Source organism: Lissotriton helveticus, chromosome 7, assembly GCF_964261635.1.
Source record: "Lissotriton helveticus chromosome 7, aLisHel1.1, whole genome shotgun sequence".
In the NCBI taxonomy this organism is placed as follows: domain Eukaryota; kingdom Metazoa; phylum Chordata; class Amphibia; order Caudata; family Salamandridae; genus Lissotriton; species Lissotriton helveticus.
The window spans coordinates 1,861,475,635-1,861,494,673 of NC_136068.1; the positions used below are offsets into that span (position 1 = coordinate 1,861,475,635).

Below are 19,039 nucleotides of genomic sequence, written 5' to 3' on the forward strand. Positions count from 1 at the left end.
TGCTAACTTAACATGCACGCAAAAAGAGGCCCATAAACCATACGACACTTGGGTGACACAAAATACAACGGAAGTAGATAGTCATATCAGAATTAGTTTGGAGTCAGGCCTTTAATGGTCAGAAAACATTCATTATCTTCGGTTCCAAAACTTAAGACATCATGTCTCTTTTGCGGCTTTGCCTTGATTTTATTAAGATACTTTCCAAGGAGCTTGAAAACCCACACATATCAAGTCAACCATTATATTAACAAGGTAGAAATTCAGATCGCGTATTACATGTGGCTTTCAGCCAGGAAACATCCCTTACATCGCGGTGAGTACTCCGCAATGCAGTTCCAGCACAGCGGTTACAACGCAATTTGTTATATCGACTTGCGCTGGATGGCGCTTTAACCTAAGGAATAGTAAGATTTACTATTCCAACACCTTCCCTACTGTACATAGACTGGTGTTGGAATAGTAAATCTTACTATTCCTAAGTCCAGCGCCCTCTAGCGCAAGTCATTGTAACGACGTAACAACATGTGTTGTAAAAACTGCGATCTAACATACCGCAATCATTTTGTTCGCGTTGTTACATCACATATTCCTTTCAGCCGTGCCAGTTGAGGATGTGGGGGGAGCCAATATAGTAAGTGGGTGGAGCCAGGGGGACGTGAGTGTGGCCTCCTACAAACAATTGAGCACCTAGACTTCAAATTTTACAAATTAAGCATTGGGTAGCACATCGCCGAACCCTAATTAGAATCCTGTTTCTCTCTTTGTGACTAAGCCTCGGCAGAGTTTGCAGAGTTCTGCAGTGGAACTCCACGAAGAGACCAACAAACTCCGCCGCACTTTGCAGACTTCTGCAAGCGGCGGGGTGCGCTTGGTAATGCTGGTTCGCCTTTTTAACCAATCGATCTTTTCTTTGCAGGCATCCCAGTGCTTTGAACTCTATACTCTGGACCCCTGATAATATTACCCTGCTGCAAAAGGCAACAAAGGACACAACCCAGTATAATCTAGTGACTCATTCTAATGTAAGTTTTTTTCTATTTCCATATAAAGAATTTAAAAAAAAAGACATTTGTGCATGAGGGTATATTAAACTGTAGATGTAAAACTACAATGGTTGAGCCGTTATATGTTCAGTTCTTTATAGAAGGTTGTAGTCCCTGAACTCAGGGATTAATGAAGGGAGTCTGTTATGTTCCATGCTCTTGTGTAATATACCATTTTAAGTCTCTACATTTCTTTTTTTGTGTTGAAATTTTTTATTGAATTATGCAATAAAATACATAGTAAATATCAACGTGAATAAGGTAAATAAGAAAACCTTATTTGGCAAATATTTGAAAAGAATAATGAATTGATAGATTATGAAATGTACTCCTAGTAATAGAGATAAGGAAAAAGTTAACAGTACATACTCTACAATCTGTTATAAAATAACAATACAAAAGGTATGAATGTATCTTATATGTAAGTAACGGAATGACTAAATAAATATAATCAAGATTAAAAGAAAGAAGAAAAAAAAAAGGGGTGCCAGGGTAACGGGGGGGGGGGGTAGGAGGGAGAGTGAAGGAAAGAGAAAGGATAAAGAGAATGAAATAGTACAGGAAAAGTATATGAGATAATAAAATTAAGTAGGTAAAGGATACACATTAGAAGAGGGAGTTTGGTTAGAATCATCATCCAATGTGGTTTCCAAAAAGGGGGACCAAGTTTGAAGAAAGATGTCAGCTTGGTCCTGAAGATTGTAAATTTTGCGTTCATGTAAGGCTGTCTGCATCATTGCCACCAACCATTCTTCCTAAGAGGGAGCAGATGAAGACTTCCAATGGCGTAAAATGCAAATTCCGGCTGTAGCCAAAGCAGTGTGAAGAAGACAAGTCTGTGGCTTAGAAAGTTTTGGAAAACCACAGAAGTCATGTAAAATAATGGTGGCAGATGTAAGTGGTAAAATTAATGCCATTGTAGAGTTCAAAGTTTTGCCAACAAAGATCCAGAAGGGTCTGCTGCGTTGACATTTGCAAATTATATGTGTTATGTCACAACCAGGATTAGAACATCTCCAGCAAGAAGTATGCGATAATAACCCAGATTGATGTAATTTAACCGGTGACCAGTGCCAATCATGAAGAATTTTAAAGATACAGAATTTGAGACGCACCTCTCGAACGCCTTTGTGCAACTCCTTCAGAATTTGATCCCATTGAGCATTGGAGTACATAATAGATAAGCGAGATTACCATTTAGTCCGAAGAGTATGTGAGAGAGGTTGTGAAAAAAGAGGGAGCAAAAAGTTTTTATAAAGACCAGAGGTCACCCCCTTAAACTTCCCCCATAGTTGCAGATAAGATAATATTGAAGAAACCTGAGGCAACCAAGGTGGAGAGCCTAATTGTTTTTTAAGACATTGTTGAAGTTGAACGTATTTAGAGGAATGTAGGAGTGGAAGATTAAATTCCTCACAAAGTTGGGGAAAAGTTTTAAAATCTCCATCATGTAAGAGTTGATCCAGAAAAGAATTGCCTGCTTCTCTCCACAAAGGCCAGGATAAAGTACGACCATTGATACGAATAGCTGAATTATTCCACAAGGGAGCTTTAATGTGAATTCGCGGATTCGAACTTAATATGCGATGACCCCTCTGCCAAGGACTATGCAGGGCTGATAAGATAGGATTTTTAGGATCCAAAGAACTAGTACCAGTACCGTATAAAAGGGATAGTCCTGAATCCTGAGATAGGAGATGACGTTCAATTGATACCCATTGTGGAATGTCTTTAGATTTGGGTAGAAAATATGAGAGCTGAGAAATGTGTAGGGCAAGTGAATAATGTTCAATGGATGGAAGACCCATGCCTCCATATAACTGATGGGCCTTTAATTTAGCAGCAGCAAGGCGCGGTTTAGCTGTGCCCCAAATAAAGAGCTTTATCTTGGAGTCGATTGATCTAATAGTAACTAATGGAATTTGGAGGGGGAGCATACCCAAAACATAAATGAATCTTGGTAAAGTAACCATCTTAATAGCTTGAACTCTACCCCATAAAGATAATCCTAGAGCTTTCCACTTATCAAAATCCCTCTGCATTTGAGAAAATAAAGGAGCTAAATTATCCGCAACCATATTTTCCAAACCTCTAGTAATCAGAATCCCGAGATACTTAAGGTGTGAAGATTGCCAGTGAAAAGGGAATCCAAAAATTGCTGATTTCATAGTGCCAACCGAAATAGGTAACGCTTCACTTTTGTCCCAATTTATTTTATAACCAGAAAAGGAGGAAAAATCATTAATAATTTGAAGAAGGGCTGGCAGTGATCGGGGGAGGTTAGTAAGAGTAAGAAGAATGTCATCTGCATATAAATAAATTTTAGAATGGCCAATTGGAAGGGGGATACCTGTAATATTGTCAGATTGGCAAATTGCAGCAGCAAGAGGTTCCATCGCTAAGAGAAAAAGAAGAGGGGACAATGGGCAACCCTGGCGTGTACCTCTGCGAATTGGAAATGGGGTAGATAAGAAACCTCCACAGTTGACTTGAGCTAATGGGCTATCGTATAATAAACGTACTTTATTAATAAATTGATCACCCAAACCAAATCTATGCATTATTGTAAAGAGATATTCCCATTCAATGCGATCAAATGCTTTCTCAGCATCAAGTGAGAGAGCCAAGGCATCTTCTGGAAGATGTTTAGCAGTCCATAACGTGTGAGCCAATGTACGAAGATGATTTCGGGAAGAACGGCCTGGGACAAAACCCACTTGGGAATTATGTATCAAGGAGGGTAACACTTTGCGAAAACGGGACACAAGAATACTAGCTAGAATCTTAATATCCAAATTTAAGAGGGCTATAGGGCGATAACTTCCGCTATCTGCTGCATTAACCCTGTCAAACTCACCCGTTTTGTTGAGGATAGGATCTTCAACCAAATTCCAGTCCCCTCCGATGATGGAAGCATTGATCTCAGTAAGAAAACGATTCAATTGGAGGAAACATTGTTTTTTAGTACCAATCGGAGCATAAATGGATCCAAGACAAATTGAAGAATTCCCAATTCGTAATTTAGCGAAGACATAGCGACCATCAGGATCTGACCATGTCTTGGAAATTGTAATGGGAAGCGATCTCCGGATAAGAATAGCCACTCCACATTTACGGACAGGGTTAGGGTTGGTGGGGTCATTCCTACGTATGCTGCTATGAATTACCTTCCCAACATAATCTCTACTGAGTTTGTTAGATTCAATTTCATCCAGGTGCATTTCCTGCAATAAAGCTATGTCCACATGTTTGGACTGCAAATATGAAAGAACTTTCTTTCTTTTAATGTAATGGGTGAGACCATGTACATTCCATGTAACAATAGATAAAGGATGAGCATGAGTCATAGTGGAAAATATTCAAAGAAATATTAAAGAAGAAGCATAGGGGGTAGGGCAGAATAGGAGAGGGAGTTACTCTGGTTATTAAGTAAGAAAAGAGGTGATAGTATCAGAAACGTATAAGATAATAGTGCAGAGAAAGAGGGAATCAAACAGGATAGATGTATGTGAGTAGTCAAGTAGAAATGAGGCAGAAGTTATGTATTTGAAAGAATAAATAGAAATAGAAATAAGTAGGGTAAAGGGAGATTAGAAGAAGTGGATGTGAGAATAAGATATGAAGAAAAGTTAGGAAACCTAGACTGTGAACCGTGGGCCTGGGCGCACTAGAGCACCGCCGCGGGACAGGACCCCATCTAGGAAAAGAAAAAGTATGGATCAGTGGAGTGAATGATAGTGTAAGGTAAGGAGCCCTGGGGAATGAATTAACAAAGAGATATAGATACAGTAGAATATGATAGAGGAGTGATAAAAACAATTTAAGAATGCCTTAGGTAGTAATTAATAAGCCAAATACTATAATGACTATCTTAGATTATGCCCTGCAGTATCTTGTTACAGCTTATTAACGAAATATCAACAAACAGAACCTCAACATGGTAAAACAGTAAGAAAACAGTAAGAATACAGTATGGGAAGAGTGCAATAAATGATGGCAAAATTATGAGGAATTCAAATAACAGCAGCTTTTAACAAAATATGAATGACCGATAAGCACTTATAATTAAAAGAACTCAAAAGGCACATAGCATATTAGCACTTAATATCCAAGCTATAGCTAGAGAAATACATATTAAAATGATATACTATAATGAAGGGTAACGTGTTGCACTATAGAATAAAATAAGGGGGGGAATATGCATAATCATAGAATTTGGACGTATAAAAGGGAATACCAATACCTAACTTAATCCATTGAGCAACATAGGAATGATAAAATATACAGAAATAGATACAGTAATTCCAATACTCCGAAGAGGGATTGAGGAAATATGCAATTTACTAAGAACTATGTCTAAGCATATAACAGGCAATTTAATAATAGGTAGATAAACATCTCATAGCAGAAAAATAATACTGAATATAAGTTATCTAATAGTAATACTGATGAAGAAAAATAAAAATTGAATAAAAGATATGGCAAAAGTACAACAAAGCACAGAAACAGACAGTTAAATAATAGTAAACTATTCAGTCAGCATCTGAAGGAGTTTTAAGAGGTGATCTAGATTTGTCTTTCTGCAGCTCCTTTGTAAGTGTAGAGACAGAATGCAAAGCTGAGTCTTTATCTTCCTGAGAAGGATTGACTCTATTCAAGTCTTTACCCCGTTGTCTGGAGTTACTAGATGCTCGTGGGCTTTGCACTGGTAGTTGTGGGGAAAAGGAAGAAGACAGTTGGAACTGTTCACAATGGTAGGACTGCGTATCCATGTCCTGAGATTTGATGTCATCTAAGAATTTTTGTAGAAGTTCAGGGTCATAGAAGTCCTTGGTGTCTCCATTTTTGGCAATACGGAAGCGTGCAGGCTCAAACAACCCATATTTAATGTCTAACTGACGTAGTTGAGGCCGCATTGAGAGAAACGCCTTCCGTCTTTCATTCGTCTCTTTAGAAAAATCCTCTGCTACGTGAATATTATGACCCTTAAAAAGAAAAGAGCCTTGTGAGTGAGTTGCAGTCAATATTTGTCGGGTTTCCTCATGACGAAGAAAACAGGCAATAATTGGCCTCGAGCGCGCAGCAGGGTCTGTGCGTAGAGGGCCAATTCTGTGAGCTCGTTGAATTTCAAGAGGTGAAGTAAAGGAAATTCCAGTCATTATTGGAAGGGTATCACAGAGGAATATTTTTGTGTTGTGTCCTTCAATATTTTCCGGAAAGCCAAAGGAGCGGAGATTGTCTCTTCTACTGCGATCTTCTAAGTCAATGATTTTGCTGTGCAAAAAGAGAAGATCTTGATCTGAGCTTTGGACTGTATCAAGGCGACTCTCCATGGCTATTATTTTAGAGTCAAGACTTTCAATTCTAGTATGAAAAGTTGTAAGGTCTGCTCTAATCGATTTAGTTTCTTCAGCCAGAGATGTAATTGTGATATCCATCCCTTCCAATCGACGATTGACCCCAGAAAGCTCCTGCAATATACGTTGCACGGTGTCTGTTAAAGTCTGGTCACCGTGAGAGGGCGCAGCTTGGGGCATATTCATTGAAGAGGACGAGTTCCCTTTCGTTGGCATAGCAGTAGATTGTTTCAAAACTTCTGTAAAGAGTGGTTGTTTAGGTATTTTACTCCCATTCCTATTAGTATACATTTGTATGTTGCGCTTCATAGACGCTCTACAGTAACGTATTGATGTAACGTGGTGAGAAGCAATTATGAATACAAATTCACAATTGACAACAATAAGCAGAAAATAGCAATACAACATATAATGCAATATCTCAAACTGAGCAAGTTATATATATCATAGGTGAAGGTAATAATACAATTTCATAAAAAATACATGCTGAGGAAAATCGGGCGCCGCCTCAAATATTTAAAGATGTAAAGAACAATAGCGGGCAAAGTTGTCAAAAAAGATGAAGCAGTTTGTATTTACTTAATATTATGTTGTCTTGACAGAGTGACGGACATATACACTCTTTTTGGCTGATGAGGTGATGAAGCAATCCAATAGATGGCCCATACAAACTGATATGGTGAATGGCTAAGATCAGGTAGAAAAGTCCTCTTGAATAACTGAATGTAGAAATTTCTCCCTCACATTATATGTCAAACAATATCAACACATATGATTAACAAATCATAGAGCCACTTCACATTTCAAACCCACTTCACATTTCAAAGTTGAAAACCAGAGAATTGCCTGCTTCACATATCTCTGCTGTCAAGTTCATGTGTTCACAGGAAGGTAGGCCTGTGCATTAGGCAAGGCCCCCAAATGCTCCTCTCTTCAGGTCTTCCTCATTAGGCTAGGCCAGGGATTCCAAATAGGTCATGAGGTCAAAGGCCCGGCTGCGCTCGTCTCCTCAGGCATTCTTCAGCTTGAGAAAAGCCCTCCAAAAAAAGGTCACCAGTCAGAACAAAATACACTGTTCTTGACCAGATAATTTTACCTTCTGGAAAATGTCTATTTATGAGCCCCAAGCTCACTGTAAATGAGGCTGCCACTGGATGGGTGCCCTCCCGGAGCGGAGCTCTTCTCTCAGGCGGCCATTCTCCCTCGTGGCCAGACCACCCCCCCACGTCTCTACTGGCAGGCGAGGGGTCGTCCAGAGTTGATGGCAAGGAGGGTGCTGGCCTCGTAGCGGTAGAGTGTTCAAAAGGAAGGCTCCTTGGTGCTGAGCATGGTCCAGGGCCAGACGGACACAAAGAGCATAGCCTATGGGTTTACTTTGGCTTGGGAGATGAACAGTACAACGCAGGCTGTACATCTTTAACATCACAACTCTGAAAAAGCAGGTGCCTTTACATCACATTTGATTACAATGCATTGTGAGGTCAGTAGTTTTCCGGGTGGTTATGGGTTTCAGGGGTAAAATATGAAAAATGGGGAGTGTTTTGGGGTAAATTTGAAAATTAGGGTGTGTTTTGGGGTGAAATATGAAAATTGGGGTGTGTTTTGGATTTTTGGGTGTGTTATGGGGGCTCAAAAAGAAACTCCAGGGTTCACTTGGAGAAGTGTGGCTCAAGGGTTAGAGTGGCAGACCCTGATGCAGAGGTCTAGCCCAGGGACCAGGGTTCAATTCCCTGCCTCGGCGGGTCTTGGGTTCAAAAATTCCACGGACCTGATAATTCTCGCCTCAGTGCCTATTCCAATCATGGAGTCCCACTCTGCAACTCTGGGCAATAGCTTGCTTAATCTCCACAACGGCCCCCACAACGCTAAGGATGCCTGGCCCCTACCTTGGGGGTGCCCAGGAGTGGACACCTCACAGGGAAAGCCAGGATGGGTTCCACAGCGGTATTCGTACAAGCGCCTTGAGACCCTTGCGGGTGAGTAGTGCGCTATACATGTATCAATTTTACCTTGGCTTTGGGGTGCAAAGGTTAGTTTTGAAGTGAATAGCGATATTAATGTCTCCGCTATGCAACACCTAATCTCCTGTTGCAATGTGCCTTGTATGCATTGAAATGGAATTCAATGTTATGGCATGTGTTGCAACCACGTATGTGCCTTTGGCACTCGAGTGGTACGTCTGCTGTGCATGGGCACACAGCAGCCACCATTGGGAAGTGTCTGGGGGGCTGGACAGCTGTTGAGGTGTTAAATGCTGGAAAGAACACTGGATCTGGCGTGGATGCTGGGATGTGTGTGTGAGCGGGTGTTGTAAATATTTTAATAAGGGGATTCTTACATTAAAGCCGGTTTCCATGTCTTCATTGCTCCTGCTCTCCTGCATCAGCTTTCAGGAACAGGAAGTAGGCAGCCAGGCTCCCCCCGAGCCAATCACAATGCTGCGATAGACCGGTGGGATTGGTAATTGGCAATGAGACAAGGCATGCAGCCAGGGGCTGAAGGAGTGGGAATGTTCTCCATGCAGGCTGTAATGCAGCCTGCATTATGAACAGGGAAGTACGCATGACTGCTTTGGGCAGCCTGAGTGGGCCGACCAAACAGTAATTGCGCACTTGAGTTGGCATGCCAATCCGCCCATGCCTTGCTCCGTGCTTGGAGCAGTCCTACCAACCTTCCCACCCGCAAAGGAAACATAGCACAGTTACATCAGTAAGTTATCATCATGTGATGATTGTTCTTCCTCTGTACTGCTTGAAAGCAGTGAGGCCGCGCTCTTCTGCCATAGCGGATGAGCCCCCATTGGGGGATGCGTCATCTACGTGTGCTATGCCTGGCTGACGCGACCCTCAGGTGTCCTGCCCTATGCGTCCCACCTTCTCCTTACCTGGACATTGACACTGTGGCACAATCCACTGCACTCTCTCCAAATCGTGACTCAGCCAAAAGGAGCCTCAGCCAGGTGGGATTTCACAAGCCTGGGTACAGCAGTCACTGCCAAGTCCGCTGGTGAACCTGCAGATGCAGTTGATGCAGCAGTGCCCCCTTAGGCGTGCAGTTGCAGAGCTCCTGCCACAAAAGTTCAGTGTAGGTCAGGAGCCTCACCCTCCACAGTGTCCAGCCAGCCCAACATCATCCGGCCTGTGATGCAAATAGGTGGCACCCACCACTGGTAATCCCCTCCTTGCACCCCAGTGTAGTGGTGGATCATAGTATGCAATGCAGACCTCCCTACAGTGGGGCACAGCAGCCCCTCTACTATTAACAGCTTCAAGGAGCACAAGGCAGTCTTCTCACACAGGTCAGCAACGTGTCTCCATGCGACCTGCCAGACTTCACCACCAGGCACGGGCGTTTGTCACACCTCGATGTCTGCCACCACGGCTCATCGACTCCACAGCTCCTCCGCTTCCCACTCCAGGCTCAAGACCCAGGTCCAGCGAGGCCTCCAGACTCCAGACGCAGGTCCAGCGAGGCATCCAGGCTCCATACGCAGGTCCAGCGAGGCATCCTGACTCTCATTCTGGTCATCCTGGATGTTGGGTGGCTTGCAGTGGTTGTTGATGTGTGCTGCACTTGTCCCTGGCGGCTCCATTTTGCATTTGTTTTTGAATTAGAGACAAAAAAACTTTGTTTGGCTAGCTAACGTGATGTTTTTTGCCGATAATGGGCCCATCAGTAGTTTTCGCCCGTTAACACCGGATTACCTATTGCCTTCGCAGCAGTTTTCACTGGCATTCCCTGAAACTTTCACCTGTTAGCGGCGTGTTGTGAATACGCCGCTAACACAGTGATAATTTCCCGCGGTACATGGCGATAAAAAACGCATGGTAAATGAGATTATGTTGAGAATATTGAGAATATCCCTCTATGTCTGTCCTTACATCGCAAGTGTCAGGCGTGGGCCAGTCTGTTGGTTGGTGAAGAGACACGGAAGGTGTAACGGGCGCTGGACTAGAAATTAACAAATACAATTAAGAACATCTCCATGATGATCGATGGGCAGCCAATGAAAGGTAAATATATCATGTGGAAGGACCTAATATTAATCAGAACGTGAAACGCTAATGGGACAGTTGGAGTTATGATGGAGCGCAGACAGTGCATTTATCATTAATTGTATAATACCACCATTAGAAATTTCCTGGATTCTGCACTTGCTGATAAGGTGGCAAAAGGGATTGAAGTCAGATCGCCAATGGAACCGCAGCTTCACGAAATTTAAATGAAACTGATTGACTGTATTGTCTTCATTAGAACGAGCATTGACAAAGGCTGTGTGCCAAAACGCGTCTGTTCATTAATAAAAATGTGACTATTGACCCTGTAAGTGCCCAATCTGCTTTGTGGAGGAGTTTTGGGATTCAATTGTGTATTCACCTGCACATCAGAACAACCTCCTCAGTTTGGCAGCCTTGGTGATTTTTGTGGCAATGAACAATGAAGAAAAAAAAAAAAAAATATATATATATATATATACATACATACATACACACACACACACACACCCCTTCACGCACACACACATATTACCTACTGGCGGTCGCCAGTAGGTAGTTATAGTTAGGATTGTTTTCCATAGGGAAATCGCAACATTCTATTGGGAATAACTTTGGCGCCGGTTGAGGAATCTGCCTGAAATTTTCCTCAAATTTGCCTCCCGGCTCTCCGTTCCTTCCCTGAATGTTTGGGGGGGATTCGTCAATCGGGGTCGAGATAAAGGGGGGTCCCAAAACGTGTTTTCCCCATGTTAATTTCCATAGGGCGGTTGGACTCACTTTTAGCTCGAACGGCTGAATGGATTTTCACCAAACTTTGCAAAATTGTAGGGACTGGTAGCCCGATGTGCCTTTGCTATGTCTCAAGATATGTGCTCTAGAGGATTTTGAGTTATTTGGGTTAAAAAAATATATATATCTATAACCGCGCCCCGGTACGCGCACCGGGGAGCGTTCCAGCGCGCTACGCGAGTTCGCGAGCGGAAAGCTGATTGGCTCTCGGGTGTCTGTAAACATTCCAAACAGTCCAGAGCAGCCGCCATCTTGTGTCTCGGTAGGATCGAGACACAAGAGGTGGCAATAACAAAGGGGGAAATGAGCAAAAGGGGGCAGGGTAGACCACCCCTGACCCCCTAGGTTTGATGTGGGGGCCATAAAAGGCTCCGCGGGACAAAAACAATTTATTTATTTTTTTCGATTTTCGCGGGGGGAGCTCCCGGTACGCGCACCGGGGAGCGTATCAGGGAGCGTACCACGGGGAAAACCCAGTGAAATAGGAAAATAATAATTTAAAGTGATTAGAGGGAGGGTAGCTCTGCATAGAGTTGTTGTGTTGTTTGGGTGTTTTAAGTACCAATATGTAGGTACCAATGCTGAGTCTTAAATTTAATGTACACCGTTTCCTCTGTAGATATCTTGCATGTTGTTACAGAAGTTATTGTGGTATATGGAATCCATACCATAGTCTGTCAGGAAAGCAGAAACAACATGGAGGCAGGAGATGAAAAAGAGATGTCAAATACACATTGCAGATAATAAAGTGGGAGAAAGGAAGTAACTATGAGCAAAATTACTATGTAACACAAAAAAGTTGCACAGTATACTATAAGTCTGACTTTATATTATAATCATTTTGGTACTATTTCATGAATTACATATAAAAAAGAATAATGTGTAGAGCAATTTTTAATTATTGAATAAAAATGTATTGCTCTGATTTTTAAAAATTTAATAACACTTCCAACATTATATCGTCAGGAATGTCCTCATTTTCAGTCCATGATTCCAATTGTTCCACACAATTAACTAACTCTTCGTCTAGAGACTGATCCATAAAGTCCAAGTCTGCCTCAGGATTGTTTTGAAGAACTATTTCGAAAGAAATATCTGCTTATCCTTCCAAAGAAATATTTGCTTCTCCTTCCATTTTCAAGCTGTAAATTGCATAAAAAATAAATATATCAGTAGAGATAGGGCACTGTTGGGTGTAAGTTCAGACAGGTAGTTTTGATTTTTTAACAGTGAAGTTATCTTTGGGCAGTGTATGGTATCAGGCTGGAAGTAGAAATATAAAAAAGTGTATGTGATAAAGCCTAAGTAAATTCATAATTATACAAGACAAGCCTAACTCCATCCATAACTATAACAGAGAAGTCTATCTCAATCAATAACTATTAGAGAGGGATAGTATATAACTATCAGAAAATGTTTTCCAAATTAACTTAAAGTGCACAACATACTTCACTTTCCAAAATAACAACTTACCTTTGAAAAAGCAGTTGAAGTTCTCAGTGAAAATCCTTTTGAAATGTACTTCAGGAAGTAGTAGTCAAAATGGCTGTGTTTCCCTCTCTTTTTTATATATATTCATGTACATAACCAATCAAATGTCATGAAATAATAGTAGAAAATGAAAGTAACATTTTAATTGGTTGTAAATTCTAACACTTCAGATGTGTTTTTGTCATGTAATTTACCTCAGGATATTTAGACAGGGCTACAGGCCAAATGGCTCAATGGAATTCCACCAAATTTGGGAAAATGGTAGGGACTTATATGTAGTATTGCCTATTCTATATTTGGTGAACTTCTCTACAGAGGTTTTTATGTAAATTAACTTTAAAAAAAAATTGGGAGCGCTTACCGGTGAGCGCCCTGGTACGCGTACCGGTAAGCGCAACGGGAGTCTTCCATCTTGTATTTCGGTTGATTTGAGACAGAAAATGGAGGACAAACAACGTTGGGAATCGGTATAAGGGGGCACGGTAGGTACTCCCTGACCCCCTAGGTTTTCTGAGAGGGTCTTACGAGGCCCATATAGGCCCCCCCCCATTTTTTTATTTTTTTTTCGCGAGGGGAGCGTCCGGTACGCGTACCGGGGAGCGTACCGGGGAGCGTACTTTGGTGAAAAATAGTGAAAAAAGTTAGAAAAAGAAAATCATTTGGAGTGATCAGAGGTAGGGTAGCCCTGAAAAGAGCTTTTGGGTTCTGTGGCTGATTTAGGTACCTACAAGTAGGTACCAATGCATAGTCTTAAATTCAGGAGGAATATTCTATTCCCCTCATCTGAGAAGTGCACACCATCTCCTCTGTAGATATCTTGCATGTTGTAACGCAAGTTGTTGTTGTATATTGAACCCATTCCATAGTCTCTCATGTAAGCAGAAACAGATTTATTCACATGTTTCCGTGCTTTCTCAAATTGTGGACAAAATTGGTTGGACCACTTCCATTTCTGTCTTTGGCATATATTGGAATATACCAAGGCAGTTTGTGGAAAAAGTGTCATCAACTGCTCAAAGGTTTCCTTTAAAAGCATCTCCAGACCTACCCCAGTCAAAGTGCCTAGGTCATTTCCACCACCGTGCAAAATTATGAGGTCAGGGTGTGGCAGATGGTAAAAGGTTTTCACCAATGGTATCAATTGATGACATCTCAATCCTCTTTGGCCAATCCATTTTATGTGCACATTTGGTAAATCAAGGTTGTGAAAATTTCTGATAGCTGCATACCTTTGAGCCCAGTGAATGTAGCTATGTCCAATAATCCAGACAGAGTACATGGTGAGAGGAGGTTCTGGTGCAGTCAGATGAAGTGTAGGAATGAAATGGCAGTTGGAACACTAGGAGTTTGCAAAAAAAAATGTAGAGTTTCAGTGCTCTTGAATCACAAGCAATGATTGGTGGATTCAGATAGTTGAAAACTGAATGTTAGGGTGCATGGTTCTGTTCTGTGAAAGAAGTCATTTGAATGGTCAAGAAAAAGTCATTAAAAGAAAGATTGTACCTGATAAGCTGGTGTATTGATAGGTCAAACATCCTTGCTGAGTTCATTTGCAACATTGTAGAATAAACTTTTAACCCTGAGAGCTCAGTGAGGAGGGAGTTGCTATGGTAACAGGTAGAAAGGGCTGAGGGGGGGAAGGGTGTTGATTTGAAAATAGAGAGGGAAGAGTTTTGATTGGTTACCATGAGGAATATGTGTGTAGAATTAGATGTTTTCTGTGCCATTAATGGTTGCAGTGCCTGGAGAACATACCTTTTGCTCTGCTAAAGAAATATTGGTGTGTGTATCTGACACTGTTCTCAATCTCCCAAAGCATTTGTAAAGGTGAGTTATAATTTATTCAATATAGAAAGAGAGTTCAGATTAAGAAGCACATTGACTTTCTTTGCTGTTGGTTTGTGTGATGCTTTTTGAAAATGCATGGTTTCAATATTTGCAAGATAGAGGATTTGTATTTTGTGAAATAGTGAGGTTTCAGTAGTGAAGTTGAATGGTTGTACATAGGACCTGTGCTCTGTATCTAAAATGTTAATTGAAAAACGATTTTAGTGCAAATCAATGAGTTTCAGTAGTGAAAATTAATGCTTGTAAATAGGATCTGTGCTCTGTTCCTAAAATGTTAATTAAAAAACTATTTTAGTGCAAATCAATGGGTTTCAGTAGTGAAAATGAATTCTTGTACATAGGACCTGTGTTCTGTTCCTAAAATGGTAATTGAAAAACGATTTCAGTGCAAATCAATGGGTTTCAGTAGTGAAAATGAATGCTTGTACATAGGACCTGTGCTCTGTTCCTAAAATGTTAATTGAAAAGCGATTTTAGTGCAAATCAATGGCTTTTACATTTTTAAAAAGGAATAAATAGCGTGTGCATAATTACATAAAAATATTTGAATCTTTTACAAACATGTCATTAGTGTTATCTCAGATTGGGAAGTAGACTGAGTCTCTTTGCTGTTGGTTTGTGTCATTTTTTAGGTAATGCTTGGTAGGAATGTTTGCAAGACAGAGGAAATGTATTTTGTAAAATAGTGAGTTTTCAGTACTGAAATGGAATGCTTGTACATAGGATCTGCACTCTGTTTGTAAAATGTTATTCAAAAAACGATTTTGGGGCATAGCAATTGGTTTTAGATTTTTGAGAAGGAATAAATAGTGTGTGCATGATTACAAAAAAATATTTGAACCTTTGTCAATCATGTCACCTGTGTTACCTCAGATTAGGAAGCAGACTGAGTTTCTTTGCTGTTGGTTTGTTTCATTTTTTGGGTAATGCTTGGTAGGAATGTTTGGAAGAGATAGGAAATGTATTTTATAAAATAGTGACTTTTCAGTAGTGAAATCGAATGCTTGCACATAGGACCTGCACTGTGTTTCTAAAATGTTATTGAAGCATCGATTTTGGGGCAAATGAATGGCTTTTACATTTTTGAGAAGGAATAAATAGTATGTGCATGATTACATAAAAATATTTGAACCTTTCACAATCATGTCACCTGTTTTACCTCAGATTAGGAAGCAGACTGAGCTTCTTTGGTGTTGGTTTGTGTCATTTATTTGGTAATGCTTGGTAGGAATGTTTGTAATAGAGAGGAAATGTATTTTGTAAAATAGTGAGTTTTCAGTACTGAAATGGGATGCTTGTACTCCAGCAATGCATCCTTTCACATGGGGAAAGCCCCATGTGAAAGCGTTTGCCTCAGTGTTATGCCTACTGTGAGGCAGGCGCAAGATTTTGATGTAACTGTGTCCTAAAAGTGACGCAGTGAAATCTCATAGATTTCACTGCGTCACTATTACGAGGCTTTTTGCGGGGGAACGCCCCCTCTGCATACATTATATCTGACGCAGGTATAATGTGGCGCAGGGGTTTAAAAAGTGACGCATCTACCTAGATGCGTCACTTTTTAAATATGGAGCAGCAAGGCACATGTTTTATGCCGCCGATGCGTCACAAAAAGTGACGCATCAGCTGCGCAAAACTGACGCAAGGCCTCATAAATGAGGCCCTGAGCTTCTTTGCTGTTGGTTTGTGTCATGCTTTTTGATAATGCTTGGTATCTACATTTGCAAGATAGAGGATTTTTATTTTGTGAAATAGTGAGGTTTCAGTAGTGAAGTTGAATGGTTGTACATAGGACCTGCGCTCTGTTCCTAAAATGTTAATTAAAAAACGATTTTAGGGCAAATCAATTGGTTTCAGTAGTGAAATTGAATGCTTGTACATAGGACCTGCGCTCTGTTTCTTAAATGTTATTTAAAAAACGATTTTAGGTCAAATCAATGAGTTTCAGTAGTGAAATTGAATGCTTGTAATTAGGACCTGCGCTCGGTTTCTAAAATGTTATTGAAAAAACGATTTTGGGGGAAATGAGTGGCTTTTACATTTTTAAGAAGGAATAAATAGTGTGTGTATGATTACATAAAAATATTTGAACCTTTCACAATCATGTCACCTGTGTTACCTCAGATTAGGAAGCACACTGAGGGCCTTATTTATGAAAACAGCGATGCGTCACTTTTCACTGCGCACTCCTTGCGACACCAATGATGCGTTATATTTAATGTATGACGCATCTTGTAGCAAGGACTTACAGATAAGTCAGTATTTCTGACGTATCTGTAAGTGCAAAAGTGACGCATTGCTGGAGTGTGTCACAAAAGTGACGCAACTCCAGCAATACATAGGAGCTGCGCTCTGTTTCTAAAATGTTATTACAAAAACGATTTTGGGGCAAATCAATTGATTTTATATTTTTGAGAAGGAATAAATAGTGTGTGCATGATTACATAAAACTATTTGAACCTTTCACAATCATGTCACCTGTGTTTCCTCAAATTAGGAAGTGGATTGTGCAGATGAGGTGAGGTATGTCCAGGGGGGCAAAAGAGTTGAGGCCTGTGTCCATGAGTGCAATGGAGAGGACTTACCTCCTCTGACCCTTAGAGAAGCTTTATCTAATCTGTGCCCCTTGGACAGGACTAAGTACATTGAGTATCATTGATGGTAACAGGGTACAGATGATATGAGGCGTGTCCAAGTGTGTATATAAACTGAGGCCTGTCTAATGGTGCAGATGAGTTGAGGTGTATTCAGGGTTGCAGATGAGGTGAGGATTGTCTAGGGGGGCAGAGGAGGTGATGCCTGTGTTGAAGAGTGTAGTGCAAGAGAGGTCTGTCCAGGGGTGCAAAGGAGGTGAGGGTTGTGTCTAAGAGTGCAGTGGGGGATAGGCTTTATGAAAGGAAATGACCCCTCTGTGTACATTACACCTGACAGAGGTATAATGTGGCGCAGAGGTTTAAAAAGTGACGCATCTACCTACATGCGTCACTTTTTAAATATGGCGCAACAAGGCACATGTTTTATGCCGCAGATGCGTCACAAAAAGTGATGCATCAGCAGTGCAAAACTGACACAGGGCCTCATAAATGAGGCTCATCTTTTTTTTGCACACTACTCCAGTTTAGTCCTGTCCACTGCACTCTTGGACACAAGCCTCACCTTTTGTGCTCCCCTGGACAGGCTTCATCTTATCTGCACTCCTGCTTAGGCCTCACAATCTTTTTTTAGAATAACATTTGATGTATAAGCTTTTCATTACAAAACATTTTTGGGGCAAAACAATGACTTTTACATTTTTGAGAAAGAATAAATAGTGTGTGCATGATTACATAAAAAAATTTGAACTTTTCACAATCATGTCACCTGTGTTACCTCAGATTAGGAAGTACACTGAGGGCCTTATTTATGAAAACAGCGATGTGTCAGCTTATTTACACCCCTGGACATGCGTCACTTCATCTTCACCCACTTATCATCAATTATACTCAATACATTGAGGCCTGTCCAGAGGATACAGATGAGGTAAGGCTTGTCCAAGGGGGAGAGGAGGTCAGTGCTCTCCACTGTACTCATGGACACTGAATGCTTGTACATAGGACCTGCACTGTGTGTCTAAAATGTTATTTAAAAAACGATTTTGGTGAAAATGAATGACTTTTAGATTTTTTAGAAGGAATACATTGTGTCTGCATGATTAAATACATATATTTCATCCTTTCACAATAATGTCACCTGTGTTACCTCAGATTAGGCAGTAGATTGTGCCGATGAGGTGAGGCATGTCCAGAGGGACAGAGGAGGTGAGGCCTGTGTTCAAGACTGTAGTGGGAGAGAGGCTTTTGCTGGAGAGCTTAGGTGGTGAGACCTGTGTCTAAGAGTGCAGTGGACTAGGCTTCATGAAGCCTATCCCCCACTGCACTCTTAGACAAAGGTCTCATCTTCTTTGCACCCGTGGACAGACGTCTCTTTAACTATACTCTTCAATACAGGGCATACCTCTTCTGCACCCCTAGACAATCCTCACCTCATCTGCAACCCTGAATAGACTTCAACTAATCTGCATGCTTAGACAGGTCTCAACTTATTTACACCCTTGGACATGCGTCACCTCATCTGCACCTAGTTACCATCAATTATACTCAATACATTGAGGCCTGTCCAGAGGACAGAGATGAGGTAAGGCATGTCCAAGGGTGAGAGGAGGTTAGTCCTCTCCACTGTAGTCATGGACACTGAATGCTTGTACATAGGACCTGCACTGTGTGTCTAAAATGTTATTTAAAAAACGATTTTGGTGAAAATGAATGACTTTTAGATTTTTGAGAAGGAGTAAATTGTGTCTGCATGATTAAATACATATATTTCATCCTTTCACAATAATGTCACCTGTGTTACCTCAGATTAGGAAGTAGATTGTGCAGATGAGGTGAGGCATGTCCAGAGGGACAGAGGAGGTGAGGCCTGTGTTCAAGACTGTAGTGGGAGAGAGGCTTTTCCTGGAGAGCGTAGGTGG

General features: G+C 41.1%; 1 protein-coding gene across 1 annotated transcript in view; it reads left to right on the forward strand.

Moving 5' to 3' along the window:
* Positions 1 to 19,039, forward strand: part of LOC144770841 (DBH-like monooxygenase protein 2) — a 323,758-nt gene that overhangs the window by 222,389 nt on the left and 82,330 nt on the right. The window contains exon 11 of the mRNA XM_078655624.1: positions 920 to 1,025. Within this exon, the coding sequence (XP_078511750.1) occupies positions 920 to 1,025 (106 nt within the window). The remainder of the gene's footprint in view (positions 1 to 919; positions 1,026 to 19,039) is intronic.